Source organism: Haliotis rufescens, unplaced genomic scaffold (genome assembly GCF_023055435.1).
Source record: "Haliotis rufescens isolate VD_foot unplaced genomic scaffold, xgHalRufe1.0.p SCAF_16, whole genome shotgun sequence".
NCBI lineage: Eukaryota > Metazoa > Mollusca > Gastropoda > Lepetellida > Haliotidae > Haliotis > Haliotis rufescens.
In genome coordinates this window covers 14,887,932-14,908,129 of record NW_025963846.1, presented here as the reverse complement: position 1 = coordinate 14,908,129, position 20,198 = coordinate 14,887,932, and the positions used below count along the sequence as shown (strand labels likewise).

Genomic DNA, 20,198 nt, shown 5'->3' with positions numbered 1-20,198 from the left:
CCCAAACATATCTTTTGCAGCTGACTCAGCATAAAACATGTCCTCCGCGAACAGTATGAGAAACATAATTATGTATACCAATAGCATACTGCTATACATTTAGGTCGTCGAAGAAAGACCCCTTGAACCCTCCCTGAAAACTCACTATGAAGTATGAAGAATTTCCCCTCAAATAAAATTAACATGGGTAAAGTATGTCCAAAAAAATTCTCATACGAATGTCATTGAGCAACGACAACAACATCTCATTAAAAAAAACCATATTGTTTGGGGACTTTAGTACAGGTGAAATCTCAGCTAGAAAAGCTAGACGCTACATCCGAATAATCGTGTCCTTTCTTCAATTTATTGTTTATCGATCTTGAAGTGTGGGAAGTCCTTCATTTGCCATAGATTAGATTACCGATGTATTCCAGATCTCACGGGTAGCGCTGGATAATAATAGGCATATTTGTTAACGGTATTAGTTTAATTAGTAACGTCACACGCGCGTTGGCAACCTCACGCTCATTGGTCAATAGTGTCTCAGCACCTAGAGCCAACCGATAACCTGACAAACAAGCTGGCTTCCTGGCGTCAGTTTGTTTAAAACTGGAAATGCTTCTTTGTTCCTGTAGGAAGTTTCATAGATTATTGTCTAGTGTTTGAAAGCGAGATAACGTTTCATCCTGACGTAGAAAACAACGACGTCGGACGGTGACGGAATCGTTATCCTTTCAATGGGGACCATGTTAATTCTTGGATCAACACGGTGATTGTTTTACAAAATATGCGGCTGTTCAGGAGATTCTTGAGCTGTCTCCTGTGCGACAATTCGGCTTTCTTTCCCATGTTTGCTCGAAGATACAGGTCCTGAGGGAGATTGAAACTGCACCGCCGTGTCATCACGGATGAAGAAAGTGAATCTGCCTCTTTCGAGTACTTACTTTTGCCATGCTTTATACATGAACGTGTTCAAGGATATGGTTCTGAATGGTAACAGGTTGTGAAGGTTCACGAAATATTCCATTCTGCATATGCTTGTTGAACACTTACCACTCTCCCTTACCAACAGCACTGTTTGCCGCAGGTGCACTTGCTAAGGGTTCTGGCTTGTGGTATGTCATTGAAACGAAATGGGTAGTTGGAAGATGTTGTCATCATGGAAAGTAATACCTTTATGTCAGGGCGTATAGAGAAAACAATCAATCGTTGGAAGCTGAGTAACTGTTGCATGAAGTCAGAAATCAATCAAGCCTTGTGTCATTTCACGGACCTGTTATATTGTGGCGTGAACTGATAGTCACGTTCGTTGTCTTTCTGCTATTGATGCCGTCTAGTTTACCAATGTTCTCCACAAGGAATTAAACTGTATATATTTTACCGTTTTGTTAAAAGCCAGTCTTGGATGCGTGCAACTATGTTCTAGATGGATAAGAAGACGACGATCAATGACGGGTACTCCGAGGCAGACCAACTCAGTGCCCTCTGTTTCAACCATGCAGAGCATTGTAGGCAACACGGACGCAGAGTCTTTGGAGTGATATTTTCCTTTAATGATATGTTGTCAAACTAATCATTGTCACAACATAGTGATGTTGTAATATCTACAAGTGAATGGGAGGTAACAAGAACGGGTTTTAAACTCAGCTTTCAAGACAAACGTGTGGACATTAATCTGAAGAAGTTATAAAATGAAAAGCTTTCTGACAACAATGTTGCTTGTGGAGCTGATGACAGGATGTGGTCAAGTCACGGGGACATGCAGTCGAGGGGTTAACACCCCCGGGCTCATGGCTGGTAGTAGACTCGTGGGGTCAGTCTACCTCGTGCTTCAGACCCTCACCCTACAGGACTGTGTGACGTCATGTTTGCAGCAGTCTCGCTGCGTCAGCTTGAACTTCAAGGCGGGACAATGCGAGCTCAACTACGACAACTCGACAACGGCTCCTTCTGGAATGGTGGCTGCCTCTGGCTGGAACCATGCAAGCGCGTCACATATGCCATCGGTAAGTAATAATAATTATACAAATATAATGATACAAATGACAATCATGATAATAATAAAAGTAAGCAGTGTCATTAAGCGTCAACTCTTGCAAGGTCGGGCTCCAGGGGTGTGTCAGTGTCGGACCATAAGTAATGAATCCATGTGCACTTATATATCATTCTCCATCGAGAGAACTCAAGTGTATGTCGGATGCTAGAAGGTCAGCAATCACATGTCACCTAATCCTACCGGGTACCCATTCACTACTTGGAGATGGGACACACATTGATCCAAGTCACTAGTTAACCTACCAGATGTAACCTTGGTCTGTAAGCATCACACCCGTGCTCGTGGGTTTCACCAAAGTGGCAAATATCTAAGATCTGCATCACGTCGAACTTTTCTCCCACATTAAGCTAAGACGTCGTCATATTCATGTATCGTGAACATACTGTTCAAAATGTCGTGCTCCTAACTTGGTCACTAACTTTACACTATCCGACTGTGTACCCAGTATGATACAGATCCACATGCCACCAAGGTATGGTAGAGAGTCACATGTCACCAGTATGATACAGATCAACATGCCACCAAGGTATGGTGGAGAGTCACATGTCACCAGTATGATACAGATCCACATGCCACAAAGGTATGGTGGAGAGTCACATGTCACCAGTATGATACAGATCCACATGCCACCAAGGTATGGTGGAGAGTCACATGTCACCAGTATGATACAGATCCACATGCCACCAAGGTACGGTAGAGAGTCACATGTCACCAGTATGACCAGGTGACGAAACGGGTTTGAAGAAACTTGAGGACAGATTAAAATAGACTGAGAATGGAATTGAAAAAATCAGGAACAATATAGCAGGGAAAATAATGTGGTTATCTACGGTCTATCTGATAATGTTAATGAAGGTGTAGCAGAATGTATTCGAATTGTTTGTGATATTTTGAACAGAAATTTAGTCGGGAAGCCTAGTGGTTAAAGCATTCGCTCGTCACGCCGAAGACCCGGATTCGATTCCCGACATGGGTACAATGTGGTGCCCATTTCTGGTGTCCCCTGCCGTGATATTGCTCACTCACTCACTAAATCAGAGGGGTACACACAGTACGTGATCCAGACTACCACCTGTCGGACTTCCAGCCTCGGTAGCTGAGTGGGATAGATCGCTGTACTTTGAGTGCTGGCGATTAGGTGTTTCACTCTGAGAGTGTGGGTTTTAATCAGTCACACAACACAACCCGAAACAGTTCTATAGTTTGTACTTTACTAAGAAAGTATTCTCCTAAATATAACAGATGTTACATTTGACCACTTTCTTAAAGGCACTGTATACTCATAAAGTGACATCTTATTATTTCCACATATGATACCCCTCCCTTTAAAAATAAGTGTTTTATTCCCCCAAAGCTCCTCGTATAGCTCATTTTAAAACATATTTACTTAAGATATAGTAATCGTGGTGATATTTAATCATTTAAAAGATTTATGAATCGTTTAATTTGTTTAACGACAGAAAATCCTTATTCGGGACATGCTGTATCTAATTATTTTGTAAAATACACTATCTTTTTTTTCTTATACAAATAGTCTTAAAATCTCTGGAATCTTGAACAAATAATCGATTGTTTAACCTTAGCAGTTTCTAGCCGCATTAACAAGCAACAACACACGGACTGTATACCGACCTTCTGAACACCACACAAGATGGTATTCGTTGCCAACTCGCATCAGTTAAATTCCCCATGTGTCACACAAACCTACAGAAAAAGTAGTGAGGTTAGGTATTGGCATTGCGTCAAAATCAATGATATGTTTTGTTTTCCAAATGCAGAAATGCTGTGTCACGTGACTATGCAGCCGGAAAATGTAGGCGATCTTAGCCGCGGTCTACGAATCAAGTTCAGTCGTATCTTGTTGTAGTGAAACATCTAACATAAACACTACTTGGTACACTATTTACTTAAGTATTAACGTAGTCATACTCATTTATATATTCCTTTTTGAATAACTTTGAATTCTGAATAATGAGATCCTCTGAAAGTCACACTTTTAAGTGGGGTTGCCCAGTCGTCTAAGGCGCTGCGATTCGCTGTGCAGAGTTGAGTCCCTTTGGGCAAGGCGCTGCGATTCGCTGTGCAGAGTTGAGTCCCTTTGGGCAAGGCGCTGCGATTCGCTGTGCAGAGTTGAGTCCCTTGGGCACGCCAGAAACCTATGATTGTGGGTTCGAATCCCGGTTTGCCCGATTATGTTTCTAGGTTTGTCAGCACCATAACCGTGCTCGTGGGTTTCACCGAAGTGGTAAACGCCTGAAACCTGCTTCACTTGGGGCTTTCCTCCCACATTAAGCTGACACGCCGTGATATAACTGGAATACTGTTCAAAGCGGCGTTAAACCAAACTCACTCACTCGTACATGTGTAGTCCGTTGGCAACCATATCGGTTTAGCCCCCATCCATGTAAAAGCCGGGAGGAACATACCCCTTTGTTAACTATCTGGATTTGATTTGTTTGTTTGTTGTTTAACGCTGCACTAAGCAATATTCCAGCTATGACCGCGGTCTGTAAATAATCGAGTCTGGACCAGACAATCCAGTTATTGACATCTAGAGCCTCGATATACGCAAATGCAAGTCAGCGAGCTTGACCACACGATCCCTTTAGTCGCCCCTTACGACTAGCATTGTCGCCTTTTACGGTAAGCATGGGTTGCTGAAGATCTATTCTACCCCGGATCTTCACGGGTATTTTTTTAAATGTGAAATAGACCGTATACTTTCGCTATGAATAAAACATAAACTTAATGGAAATACTGAAACTTGAAATAAGGTTGGCCTTGCGAATAGGAAGGTTATTAATGCAAGCTTTTAACTCAGAGACCGTCTATTTGCATATTTACTAGTGATGATGTTTGATGGAACAATGGCGGCCTGATCCCTAGTGTTGAATCAAAAAGCACCGGTAACATCTTCCCGAGGCAAGAGAAGTCCAGTTGCCACCCTTGCCGAACTAGGCTAGTATTATGGAGTAACATTTTGACCAACGAGTCTATGCATAGTCCAATCAAAACCGCGCAACGAAATCGAAATCCGGTTCGTAAACTGTCGTGCAGATTTCGGTCGATTGCGGGATTTGCAAAGCATGTGTACCGCCAACTCGTTGTCAACAGATATTTTCCAAATCGTTTCATGTTTTTTATCAAGGTGCTCACGTGATTTGATGGATTTCGCGATGTAAGACCCGTTTTATCACAATATAGACCTTGATTATCGATCAGATCGTCTTGACTGAGCGCCGCTCTTTTGTTTGAAGCAAATGCAAGTGATACGAGAGGTGGAATCTGATTGGCTTTTAGGAGAGGCTTAGAAGGGACATAACTCATAATAGCCACTGGAATTCCAGCCTAGTTCGGCAAGGGTTGAAACTGGACTTTTATGGTCAGTTAACTCTCTTGCCACGGGAAGATGGTTGTGTAATGGCGTTATATAAATACGTAAAAAGTTTATAACCACCCTTTTCTTTCATAATACTATAATCATGGCATAACTGATTAATGTATGGCTCTATATTTTTTTCGAAATCGTATATGTCAGCTTAATGTTGGAATTTCGCGAGCACGGGTATGTGGCCAGACCAAGGCAGATCGGGGGAATGGACACCTCTACCCTCTCCCTCAAGCGGATCCTGGTCGGTAAGGGACGGATGTCTCGGTATGGCTTCTACTGCCAAATACACCCGTGAAGGTCCGGGATACAATGTGTCTTCAGCAACCCATACATGTCACCCATACAAACGGGATCAGGTGGTCAGGCTCGCTAATTTGGTTGATGCATGTCATCTGCGAAGATCAATGCTCATGATGTCAATCACTGGATTGTCTGGACCAGACTCGAATGTGTACAGACCGCTGTCATGAAGCTTGGCTATTGCTGAGTGCAGCGATGAACAACAAACGAACTGGAATATCATCGCCAGAATGAACCTTGTTTTCCTATGAATGACTACTCGGCCAATTCCGTTCCCTTTACTTACATGATGCCTACATAAAGGAGTAGAGATATTGCATGGTATCCACGTTGTCCGTGTAACGTCCGATACCGCCGCATGTAGTTCGTACAACATGACGATCGATTTTGTTTACGGTTAATAGAAATTATATAAACAGTCTGATCTCAAGACAAAAACTATTTAAGCCGCTAGATTGGGCTGTATGATGTGATACTCACGTGAACGAGTGAAACTTACCCTGTTCAAATATGGACCCCTAAACATATTTCATTGAATCACATTCTAACACTGAGGCGACGTTTTTTTATTAAATGGTTAAGAAATTCACCGGAACAGAATTCGTTTATGTGAGATGACATTTTCGGGTGGAGACTTTAATCTCTTCACGTAACGCCTGTTTCACTAAATTGAATCTGATACGACCGATACTATTGACACTGACTTGAGAGAAAAAAATTGACATCTACCAACGGCCCAGAAACCATGGTACGACAAAGCCTATGAATGTTGGTCTTCTTTTCAGAGACTTGTCGGTATTTGTGCGTCCAGGCCTTGCGGTGTGGACGAAACATGTAGAGACAGGGACGGGAGCTATGAATGTCAACGAGGTGATGTATAACCTGTCCATCTGTATAAATAGATCATGCCAATATGCCAACAATAAATCACGCATATAGCTCACCATCAATAACATGTTCACGTTCACCACGTATATAGTGTGCGATCACTTACATGTCAATATACATCACGTATATGACATGCTTTCACTAACATGTCCACATTCATCACGTATATTCCCCATGTGGACCCGGGGTAGAATGTGTCCTCAACACCCCATTGCTGATCGTATGAGGCGACTAAATTGGGCAACCCTTTTTGCCGTGGGTTGCGCCCCTGTGTCGGTGGAGGACGGGATTCTGGTAGTTGAGGGCACAGGTTCCAGGAACTGTGTTCCTTTGCCAAACACACTACTTTGACCCTTACTTCGCCAAAACAGGTGGTAAGATGGGCCGGTCTTTACAATCGGCTGGTCATGCCAAGCCCTGTACGTAATATTGTATATGCACACGCGTCTTGTATTTTAATGTATATTTTGGTCTTGGTCATGTTTAACCTGTATGAATTCACACTATTGGGTGGAATAAACTGCCTAGAGCCTTATGCCAGAAGGCGGTGACTCACGGGCCCAACTGGTGATGTTGACCTCTGTATTCTGTATGTCTCCACTTTCTTGTCATGGACTGAGACAGCCTGGCACTACATCTGGGCCCACTTGCACAAAGCGATCTTAGCGCTAAGATGATCTTAACTCCCATACTTTAACATAGGCTTACAATAATCGTAGCGCTAAGATCGTTTTGTGCAAGTGGGCCCTGGTAGAGGGCCCTGGTAGATAAATATAGCTATTCAGGTCATTCAAGTCATTTTTGCTGGAGTATAACATCCCTGTATCCCTGGGCAGTCCACAGTATCCTATGTATGCCGTCACAGCCGGTAGATACGGGTCAGGTGGTCAGGCTCTTGGATTTGGCTGACTGCGTGTCATTGCGATGATGACGTGCAGCTCTTTCTCCCAATCACTAGTTGGCTTGTTCAGACTTGGTTATTTTAAGGGCGCCTTTATATTTCTTTACCCTTTCGCCCAGCCGCGTCAAGCAAAATTAATTATTTCATTAAGATAACCCACGAAGCCTGGTCCTTTCAGAGCTTATTGTTGAAGTTCATCCGACAAGTTACATAGTTAAACTGTGTTTACAATCCACAACTCACTTTGAGGGGATAGATATCTGCAGATTTATTTTCAAAAGAACTAGATTACATGTTGATTTAGATATTGGAGAATGAAGCACATAAAGGATTAATGTGCACAGAAAGCTGACTAAGAGGGCAGGACTTATAGACCACTTATTATCTTTATAAATGACAACCGGGCCGTCGGGTAGCCTAGAGGTTAAAGCGTTCGCTCGTCACGCCGAAGACCGGGGTTCGATTCCCGACATGGGTACAATGTGTGAAGCCCATTTCTGGTGTCCCCCGCCGTGACATTGCTGGAATATTGCTAAAAGCGGCGTAAAACCATACTCAATCACTCACTAAATGACAACCTGTGATTGAAACGCCTACATGTCTTTCCAATTTCATGGTCATTGTCACATGGTTTTTGTACCAATGGTGTACCCACGAGTATTCATTAAGACATATATTAAGTCTCATGTGTCTTATTTTCTTATGTACATGTTTTAATGTCATACGTTTTCTTTTTTCATATTTTAAATGCAAATCAACTGTGCAATATGTGTGGGTGAGTTGGGTTTAACGCCGCTTTTAACAGTATTCCATTTAAATCACGGTGTGTCAGTTTAATGTGGGAGGAAAGCCCGAAGTGATGCAGGCCTCAGACGTTTACCACTTCGGTGAAGCCCACGAGCACGGCTATGGTGCTGACAAACCTAGAAACATAATCGGGGCGAACCGGGATTCGAACCCACAATCATAGGTTTCTTGCGTGGACGTAACCCTGCACGCCTTAGACGACTGGGCCACCCGTGCCCCCTGTGCAATATGAATTTTCCTTGGGTTAATAGAGTCTTGTTTCCTCTCTAGCTCTAGAGGACACTTCACTTGTTACCTCTTTTTAGGAACGTGGTCGGGGGATTTATTTCCTCTCAGGAACCATTTGATGCTGCTGCTGCTGCTGCTGCTGCTGATGATGATGATCATGGTGGGGATTTAACAAGCGCTTCGGGTAGACCCGATTTACGCACTCGTTATTACTTGAGGCGCATAAAACAGAAATAGAGGAGGCGTCCATTTGTTATTGCATAGTCATGAACTTCCTCTGTTGATATTTTTCAGAGGAGTTATGCTACACGGCATCAGCGCTCTATCTCGGAACCCTGAACATTACCAAGACTGGCCGGACATGTCAGAGGTGGGACACTGACATCCCACACGATCGTGTGTATTTTCCCAGGGGGATGTCACGCGGGGACCCTGCCCTAGTTGACGAGCGCAACTTCTGTCGGATGCCGGGGCACACAATCCCGTGGTGTTATACGGTGGACCCCAGCGTTCGTTGGGAGGAATGTAACGTCCCTTTCTGTTGAGTGAGTAGGGGAGTAGGGTTTTATGTCGCTTTTAGCAATATTCCAGCAATGGTACGACGGGAAACATCAGAAGGGGGGTTCTGCCATTTTACCCATGTGTGGAATCAATCCCGGGGAGCAATTGATTGTGTTTGTTACATTTTGTACCTTGGGATTATCTGTTTAACTGTATACTGACTACCATCTACAATCTTGGCCCTTCAATTCGTGTCAACTAGCCAGCATGTAATTCACGAATCTATAAATTCGATAAACCGATCGATCGTCTCTAATACTGAGGTATAGTAACCAACAGAAGTTCACTCGGCAGGGTGGGTTGGAAGGCCGTAGGTGGGTTGTAGTGGGAGAGGACGCCAGGGAAGACACGATAAAGAAGGGGGGAAGGAGGGGGAAAGGAGGGGGGAGAGGAAAGGGGTCGAGTCGGGATGAGTCGATGTGTGCGTGCGTGTGTGTGTATAGGTGGGGTTGGGTGTGTGGCTATGTACGGGAGGGGTGGTATTAGCAGGTGACGTGGTGGGGACTGCGTTTAACCCGCCGGGAGACTTCAGCCAATAAGATGCCGTGACTACGCCATGATCCTCTGCCTGTGGCGATTTGTTTGTAATCCCAAAACACTTCGTTGGTAGTTGAAGGTGGGTCCACTTGGGTCCATGGTGCTATTCCCACAGCAGTCAGGAAGGTAAACAATAATATGAACTGTTCTGACGGGGTGGGGGTGGCGTTTGATTCAGGATTGAGCATGGCTACATAAGGACGAAGGTTGCCGTGAACAGATCCATGCTTGCGATACACCAATATTTCATTGTGCCCAACAGACGCATATACCAGAAGATTTCTTTTAACGAGCTTGTAGCAGAGTACAGGGGTTTCTTGAGAAGACGCTGATGCGTATGAGACAGTGGCTTACACCGTTTGGGACTGCACATCACAACAGTAGACATAGCAGCTTCACGTGCAGTACCGGTACATGAAATCGAACCAGCATGAACAAACTCAGGATCAACTGTGCTGCTGTACGACACCGCGTTTGATAGGCCTCAATTAGTGACGCTGGAATGCAGGGCAATTAACAATTTATACGTTGAAACCTGTGTGACAATGGACGGTTTTTAGACATCATATACACGCTCAAGTATGTGACAGTGGACGGTTTATAGACGTCATATAGACTCTCAAGTGTGTGACAGTAATGGTTTATAGACGTAATATAGACGCTCAAGTGTGTGACAGTGGACGCGTTATAGACGTCATAAATATAATAAATATCACGTTCAATACAAGCAAAATTAGTAAAACGTCACATCTTACCTTTAGTCAAGGTAATATGATTTTGTCATACATATTAAATACATTATTTTTGATTTGTTGATTTGTTTAAACAAACTTTATTCACAGTGAAAACATCAGACAAACATATCACAGCTTAATATACATTTTATAAAGGGTACATGTCATATTCTCCACAGGCATAGAGGCGGTGGGATAGCCTAGTGGTTAAATCGTTCGCTCGTCACGCCGAAGACCCGGGTTCAATTCCCCTCATGGGTACAATGTGTGAAGCCCATTTCTGGTGTTCCCCGCCGTGATATTGCTGGAATATTGCTAAAAGCGGCTTAAAACCATACTCATTCACTATACAGGCAGTTCCGCTTGGCAGCACATATCACCCACTCGGGATAACTCACTCTCACACGTTCAATGCCATCCAAATTGGTAAAACCCTACATCTCATAACCATTATAAGTCAGGGTAAATGATTTCTTCAAAATGTCAGATGCATTATTATTGGGTTGTTGATTTGTTATAAGTTTGAACAAAATGAATTTACAAAAGAAAAAAGGATCTGGCATACATATAACATATTATATCGCCCTCTGCTATGGATTTACACGCTTGCCTATTTACAATTTACACATTAAATGCAGAAATGTAAGAAGAGAATTAGAGACATGAGCACTGCTCACTAAAACCATTTTGTTTTATTCATAGATGCATGTACATTTCGTTGATAGGATTACCGGCAGCTGCATTGCCAACTAGCATCAAAATATATATCTTTCACAATTAACAATAATCAGTGTATCACACCGCGTCAGGCTTATTATAAAAATTGGCATACGAGCATGTACAAAGAATATGTGACATGACATGGGTTATACAGCAGCTTTTAAATGAATAATTATTTAAGGTACTTTCGCTTTGTCATACGATTGTACGCATAATGTCAAAGTTGCCAAGACAGTGAGAAATACGGCGTCACTTAATTAATCTATATTATAGCTAAAATGGATAAAATTATCAACAAGCCGCCCGCATGTTATCAAAAATGAGCGGGCCACTGTAACTTGATAATGCCCTCACATTGCTTGACGACGGGCAATTATCACGCTGTTGTTAGGTGACGTCATAGGATTGGGATAGGTGACGTCACGTTCAATAGTGACGTCATCTGGTTTGTTCTATGACGTTACCATATTTGTAAAAGTGGGTAAGTGACATTCGTGTTGATTGCAGTAAATGTTTCGAAACCGATATTGTTGTTTCTTTTTATTTGATAACAAATTCCATCCATTTTAGCTCTAATAATGGTAACGCTATTTTTCAGGGCATTATCATTTGCAGAAGCCCTCGGTCTTTTCAACAGCCCCCTTTCGTCGGGCAGTTAATGGAAAACCTCGGGCTTCTGCAAATGATAATTCCCTGAAAAATAGCGTTACCCTTATAGTAATGTACATATATGTAATGCGCCAAATACACATCCTAAAGCATGCTCGGTCAAAGGATCAATGTACACTAGATTTTATTTGTTAACGGGAATTGAGACGAGGAAAGGCTTCAATATTTCTTCGCTGAAAGGCTAGGGCTGAAAGGCTAATATATTCCACCATTTGCTATAGGATGGACTGATAAGGGTGTGGCGTATTTATGATAAGCGTGCATAATTGTTATGTACGGTAACAAGGGAAGTAACTCTGTTCCTACAATGTAGCTTTGAGAAGTAAATGCTACTCTGGATCAGCTGACGTGTTGTTGGTTAATTAAGTCTTCCTACGACAAACTAACGCCGTAAAACACGCCACAAAGGGTAAAGCTATTTTTCGGGGCATTATCATTTGTAGAAGCCCGAGGTATTCCATTAACTGCCCGACAAAAGAGGGCAGTTGTAATGACGGATGGCTTCTGCCAATGATAATGCCAAGAAAAATAGCCTTACCGTTATTAGAGCTAAAATGGATAGAATTTGTTGTCAAATAAAAATAAAAAACACAATATCGATTTGGAAACATTTACTGCAATCAACACGAGTGTCACTTACCCACTTTTACAAATATAGAAACGTCACAGAACAAACCTAACAACGGGCATGATAAAGGCCCTTTGTCAAACAACATTAGGGCATTATCAAGTTACAGTGGCCCGCTCATTTCTGATAAGTTAATGATGATCCTATCCATTTTAGCTTTAATAGATGCTAAACATAAACCTTAGCACGTTAATTGTCCAATTATTGTAACGCACCCAGAGGCCTGAACATGTTTAAATCTTAAACATGTTAAGCATTGTGTTTCAAATCTGAACATGTTTAGGTTCTACAGGATCTAAACATGCTTTCAGTCTGAACGTGTTCAGGATCTATCAGCGAAAATAATAATGGGAATGTGGTTAATTGGATTGAAACATGTCAAGCATGTGTTAATATCTAAGCACAGTTTGGTGTAAACGAGAATTCACATATCTTTGTAATACTATTCATTAAAGGCATTATTATATTATGAGAACGTCTGATGTTGTATGTTTTTTGAATGATTGAGATACAATGTCATTACGTTGTAATGTACTTCACAAAACAAAAACACAATTTACCTTTTCTCCTATTCTTCGACAAGTTTTAATCACCGAATCAATATGACCAATTTTCTTGTCGACGTCAGTCTGTTTTGTGTTTGAACATTTTAAATGCTGTCATTATCGAACAATCATTTGTTCGGTGCAGTTCTATTGATTTTTTAAATAAGAAGCGGATATATTTCGATTTTGTTTACAAAGACTTAGCAGTCTTTAGGCCATGCAGCAATTTATGTTCTGTCAATATAGAGATCCAGTATTGTCAAGAACAACATATTTTTAGTATGCCTCGAACCGTATGATTAATACTGTCTATTAAATACTGATGCCCTGTGTTATGTCACTGCCTTTAGGAATTTTAAAGTCAAGTCCTTAGCAACAGAAACGTGAAGATCCGGGGTAGAATAGGTCTTCAGCAACCCATGCTTGCCGTAAAAGGCGACTATGCTTGCCGTAAGAGGCGACTAACGGGATAGGGTGGTCAGGCTCGCTGACTTGGTTGATGCATTTCATCGATCCCAATTGCGTGGATCGATGCTCATGATGTCAATCGCTGGATTGTCTGGTCAACACTCGATTATTTACAGACCGCCTTCATATATATATAGCTAGAATATTGCTGAGTGCGGCGTTAAACAGCAAACCAACCAACCAACAACTTAGGTTGTTAATGCACTCTTTCACTCAAATGGATTGTTAAGTTACCATGACTGACTAACGTTCCATCCCAACAACAGAACGGTCTGAGCTTATTTATACTTTGTTAAAAGGAGGTATGTTACCGAGTCCTAGGCAACGGAAGTCGCTGTCCAGCAGAGTTGCGTCCCTTAGGCGCACCAGAATCCGATGGTCGTGATTTCGAATTCTATACTCACACCATGATTCTTTGTTTGTCAGCATAATACCCATCTTCGTGTACCTGCATGACAGCAGCCCCCCCCCCCCCTCAGCAACGCCATGATATCCCAGAAAAAACATGTACCCCCCATAGGGGGATTTACATGAGGTCACATAACACTGTATTATAGTCGACTTGCTACACATCCCTGCTCGTTGGATTCACTAGTGTCGTTAACACCTGTTTGTTTGTTTGTTTGTTTGTTTGTTTGTTGTTGAACGCCACAGTCAGCAATATTCCGGCCTGTAGACAGACGATCCAGTTATTGACACCTTGAGCCTCGATCCACGCATTTGGGATACGATGACATGCATTGACCAAGTCCGTGAGCCTGACCACCCGATCCCGTTAGGCGCCTCTCACGACAAGCAGTGGGTTGCTGAAGACGTACTGTCACTTCTGCCATGTACTATCCTAAGTATAGTTAAGAAAGTAACGGCGTAGCAAGGTCAAAGACTGACTACATGAGATCGAACAGAAATCTTTTTGTATGTAAGGCCTTTATAACAAACACAGGTTGGCGCTGACCTAAAGAGTGACAACTTACTTGGTCGGCGCGGTGTTTAAATGCATGATTATAATTACAGGACAATTACCATTGGCTATCGTTACGATATAAACTGCTGCGTTTTCACTGCACATTATATGCATGATTTTAACCACTGTCCTTTCTATGACATTACCACACACAACTATATCAATATAGAAACAATATATCTCTTCTCTTCCGTCCATACAACCCTCCGGCAGTCTTCACATCAATTATCAATGAATACAAAACGCCATTTAGAAAGTGGTCTAATGTAACAAATGTTGCCATTGGCATAACTTCTCTTTGTAAAGAATTTGTTCTTTACTGAGAAGGTGTTACCCCAAATATAACATTTGTCAATTATCAATGTAATTGAAAATGCAAATCTCATGGATATATTTTAGACTATCCCCAACAAGCTCTGCTTTCTGCCAACGTTGAATATCAACAAGTTCTGCATTTAGGATCGGGATCGACATTGTGCCAGCGACCTGGCAGGAAATGCTTACCTTTTCGCGAACACCTGGTATTGTCGCTATGTGATAGTGCTTCATAAACATTTACATATTACATTGTCGGAATCGTAAAATCGATTCTGTTTTGGGCAGATATTTCTTATGAAAGGGGGGGCAAGGGTGGCCAAGTCGTCTAAGGCGCCGCGTTTCGCTGTGCAGAGTTGCGTCCCTTGAACACGCCAGAAACCTATGATTGTGGGTTCGAATCCCGGTTCGCCCCGATTATGTTTCTAAATAACTTTGGAAGGCGTTTGCTAAATACGTTTTGTACTTATTGTTTACATAATGTTATTTGGAAATTCCCAGGTGATACAAATGAAGATTTTACATAAACAATGGACAGTTTCCATGATAAACTACTTTAAGTTCATCATTTTCAGCTATCAGTGACTTCAGGGTTTGTGATTTAGATGATTCTGACTGATTTCCAGTTATATGCGGATTTGATATGGATTGCTCAAATGATATAGAAATGTTGCCAGCTCTGGCAGGACGAGACACGTCTGGGCTACTCGATTTACTGATGTTTTCCAAGAATTAGTTACAGATGAAACAGCACATTTAACTTGAAAAAAAGAATAACCTGGGTAATAATATCGATATTGAAATTGCAGCTAAACGCATCAGTGAGTTTTACAGTAGGGCAGACTGCAGAAGCAAACGATACCGATCACGTGACCAACACGAGGTCACACAACCAGCGTGGTGCATTCTGATTGTAACAAAGCAAAACAAATATAATGCTTTTGATATATTCCGTGTGACAAATTCTCACACAGACGTTCATAAATATAAAAGGTTGAAATAATATTTTAAAGATGTTTGTTAACAAGAATAAAGAAGCATTAAGAAAGAAAAGTATTAAAGATAAACGGATGTCAATTAAGCACAATACTAAGACGTGGAAGGACCTGAAGAATTAGATGGTATCTAAAACTACAAACAATATATCAGCAAACGAGTGCCTAATAACTTGGTATCCACTCATACACTATACAGCCACGGCAATATTCTGGCAGTTATAAGAAGTATGTACTCAGAGCCCAAACCATGTGTAAGAGTGAGTGAGTTAAAGCTTTACGTCACATCGGCAATATTTCAGCCATATCGTGACGATCATGTGTAAGAACAGAAAGTGGCCTGACTCAATAGTTCAAGTGTTTTACGGGTACCCATCTTCCCGAGGCAAGAGTGTCCACTAGCCTTTCTTATCAACGTCTTGTGTTCACCCTTGCCACATCCAGCCCGCTTCCCTGTGCTAAATATGATTAGACTATCACATATATCGATAGTCCAATCAGAGAACGTTTCACAAAATCAACATCCACGACTGGTACACCTTCGTATGAAAGTGATTTACCGCCGCCCGTCTTTGTTGACACGTGTATATCTAATGATTCCCTTTGTTGTTGTGTCAGAATTAAATCACGAATGTTTTCGTTATCGGATCGACTAGGTCGTCGCCTATGGTAGTCGCCATTTTAGTGAAGCTATACGAGATAAGAATAGCGATCTGATTGGATATCGCGTTTTCATTACAAGGGGCAAAATTCGTGATCTACCCCAAATGAGTGAGTATGGTTTTACGCCGCTTTTAGCAATATTGCAGGATTATCACGGCGGGGGACACCAGAAATGGGCTTCACACATTGTACCCATGTCGGGAATCGAACCCGGGTCTTCGGCGTGACGAGCGAACGCTTTAACTACTAGGCTACCCGACCGCCCCGATCTACCCCAAGAAAAGTGGCCTTGATGTGGCAAGGGTAGAAACTAGGCTTTGATATAGGCTAGTGGACACGCGTGCCTCGGGAGGATGACAGGCACCAGACAGGGATGTATGCTTAGTCCTCTAGTCTTCGCATTATTTATCACCGAACTGGTAATTGAAATGGCAACATCGGATTGCAAAGGAATATCTATCTCTGAAGACGCTCTAAATACATGCAGATGATGTAACAAGTTCAACGGACACAGCAGGGAGACTCCAACAACAGATTGATTGCCTCAGTAACTTCATGTTACTTCTTGTTCCTAAGGGGGACTTTCTCTCAACATCCATAAATCTCAGATTGTTGTTTTCCAAGACGGATGGTAGTAACGTAATTATGAAAATACTATTAAAAATGATAACAGATTAAAGTAGTGTCTTATTACAAACATTTTGGACTAGTGTTCACACCAAAAACATTAGCACCGCAAGCAGAACATGTTTGTCTCATGATCTATTCATCTACTTCGTTATAAACAAAGAGGCCAAAAGAAACGCCACCATATAAATAATGGTCGTCAGTTTCAACAAATTTGCCAAACAGCACGAAAACAGCTGGGAACACACAGATGGAATGCAACTTACCTATTCCCTGTGAACATGTGCACGTGCTTCACGTGATTTGCGAGAAAAGTGAATTTAATCACTAAAAAATGCAAAATGTGCACAAAGTTACCCGTGTGAAATTCTGGTATAAAACATGAGCAGGATTGTACTCTCTCGTCACATGATACCGTTTAAAACAACGAACATGCCTCGACTAACCGCAGAGCAGAGGGAGAGAGCCATCGGTATGTTGCAAATGGGAGCACGTTGCCAGGATCATGGGCTGCCTCAAGTGCACCATCGCCAGACTTGTCACATGTCACAGGCAAACTGGCGGTACTGCAGACAGGCCGAGGAGTGGAAGACCCAAGGTCACGACCCCACAGGAAGACCGGTATTTACGGGAGCTTCACCTAGGGTCCAGATTCCTAACTGTGACGTCATCATCCGCAAACAGCCTTGGACATCCAGTCAGCAGAAGGACCGTTGCTAGACGACTCCGCCTGTATGGTCTCCGTGCCGTGCCGTGACGTTATAGTTTCTACACCGACGTCACAGAGTGAGATGGGCCAGGACTGTACAGCAGTGGCAGGAGAGAAATGGCAACCAACTTGGACGCAGGATTCGGAAATGCCAACAGCCGCCATTGACGAAGGATGCCTTGGCAATTGCCCTGCAGGAAGAATGGCGTAGGATCGTTAATAAGAATGTCAGGAGACTCGTGTACTCTTGTCGACGTTGTGTTAGGGCCTGCATCGTTGATGGAGGGGGTCACATCCAATACCCAGCCATGTGTGTAGCACGGGACTTTAAAAGATATTGAAGTCGAGTCTCCGGGTGTGACCGAATACTGGACAGTGCACCCAGCATAAGTACATAGTTTTTTATCTTGTTATTTCCAAATACCGTTTTTGAATAATTGTTTTTAGAATAATAATAATAATAATAATCAGCATCAGCATCAGCATCATCATCATCGTCATCATAAAACATTAACTGTTACTAAATTTTGCGTCTGTTTTGTTTTAGACCAGAAAATTGTATGGTGGCGTTTCTTTTGCCCGTTACTTAAAATCTGGTCGATTACCAGTTAACGTTGCAGTAACTCTATTTTATAGCATGGAATTACCTACTTTGATAGACGGAGCCGAAATTTGGGGGTTTCACCGATTGGAACAAGTTGAAAGAGTCCAGACAAAATAAATCATGTGTCTGAAAAAAACTACATATACATGTATGCTGCAGTGCTAGGAGACTGTTGGAGGAATTTTGTTTTTGTTGCTCATGTTGTTACAAATTTCTGGACCAAACGTCTCTTAATGGACGACAATAAGTTTCCTCATGCATCATAGCATCATACTCATACATAAAATTGACAACATACTCTACGTACAAATATCTCTTTTTAAACGTCAAGCGCTATTTTACTCATACAGAGCTAAGAATCTATAAACAAGCCTTATCCAGATTGAGATGCGTTTGTCACAACCTAATGATTGAACAGGGGCGTAGATCTGGAATGTCGACTGTGTTCCTATTGCTCTCGACATGGCTTTAACTTTGTGGAAAATGAGTTTAATGTTTCACTTCCATGTAAAGAATTTGCAGATTTACGGAAATAATATATTCACCCTAGGAACCATAGTAACCTGTCACAAACATATTTTGTCAGTTTTATGAATTCTGAATGTTATCATACATATTTGTTTTGCTTTTAAATTATACCCCTAAGAAGTGTACGAAGATAGGTTGTTTGAATGATTCTAGAATTCGAAAAAAACCCATAATGGCATTTTAATCTTTTAACAACAATCATCTAAAATATTCTTTTAAATATTTGAATTGTTACAAAGGAAAATTATACATGCATATAACATAGATAAATTCAATGCCTTTTCCACTTGTAAAAACACCAAGTGAAATTCAGGTCTTTATGCCATCTTCTATTCAATAACTAAAATCAATTACTGTTATCCGTGATACAAAGGTAAATGGAATGCCTAATGTAACCAAAGAAAGCAACCATTGTTTAGATCCATTGATTCATCTCGAAAAGCCCACTTACGAAGTCTATGCATTTTGTAACATGTCTTCATTTCTCTATTGTACCATCTTTGATATAAACTTTACCTTATTAGTAATCCATTATACAAGGTGTTTTTTTCATATGTCCATGTACACCAGGAAAAAAGTACCAATAAAGAAAGAATATTTATTTACTCTCAGGGGCCATTTCATGAAGATGGAGATTTTGAGATTTTACAAGCGCTTCCAATGGACGTGATTCCGCATTCAATACTTGAGTCTCAGAAAACAATGTTAAGATTTAAGATGTAATGGATTGATGTGAACTTTCCTTGTTTGATTTTTTTCAACACCGACAGGACATACCAGAGGTAGGAAACTGACATCCAACACACTCGTTTGGTATTCCCCAGGGGAATGTCAAACCTATACGTGAATTCAAGTTACACAAATGTCAAAGGTGAATTTAGCAATTTAGCAATTAATTATGTTAAAGCTATGTCATGGAGGGGGATTGACAGAGAAGAATGTGCACTGTGCAACAACATAAGTAATATATGCCATTTACGGCAATTCAAGTTACACAAATGTCAACAACATTTATAAGTAATATATGCCATTTACGGCAATTCAAGTAACACAAATGTCAAAGGTGAATTTAGCAATTTAGCAATTAATTATGTTAAAGCTATGTCATGGTGGGGGATTGACAGAGAAGAATGTGCACTGTGCAACAACATAAGTAATATATGCCATTTACGGCAATTCAAGTTACACAAATGTCAACAACATTTATAAGTAATATATGCCATTTACGGCAATTCAAGTAACACAAATGTCAAAGGTGAATTTAGCAATTTAGCAATTAATTATGTTAAAGCTATGTCATGGTGGGGGATTGACAGAGAAGAATGTGCACTGTGCAACAACATAAATAATATATGCCATATACGGTAATTCAAGTTAC

The 20,198-nt window shown here is 41.5% G+C and overlaps 1 protein-coding gene across 1 annotated transcript; it reads left to right on the top strand.

Annotated features, from left to right (window-relative positions):
* Window positions 1-961: 961 nt before the first annotated feature.
* Window positions 962-9,206, top strand: LOC124137205 (plasminogen-like). The gene is made up of 3 exons (XM_046503403.2): window positions 962-1,988; window positions 6,515-6,599; window positions 8,848-9,206. Exons 1-3 carry the CDS (start codon window positions 1,674-1,676, stop codon window positions 9,096-9,098), a joined length of 651 nt encoding a protein of 216 aa, XP_046359359.2. The 5' UTR covers window positions 962-1,673; the 3' UTR covers window positions 9,099-9,206.
* Window positions 9,207-20,198: the final 10,992 nt, after the last annotated feature.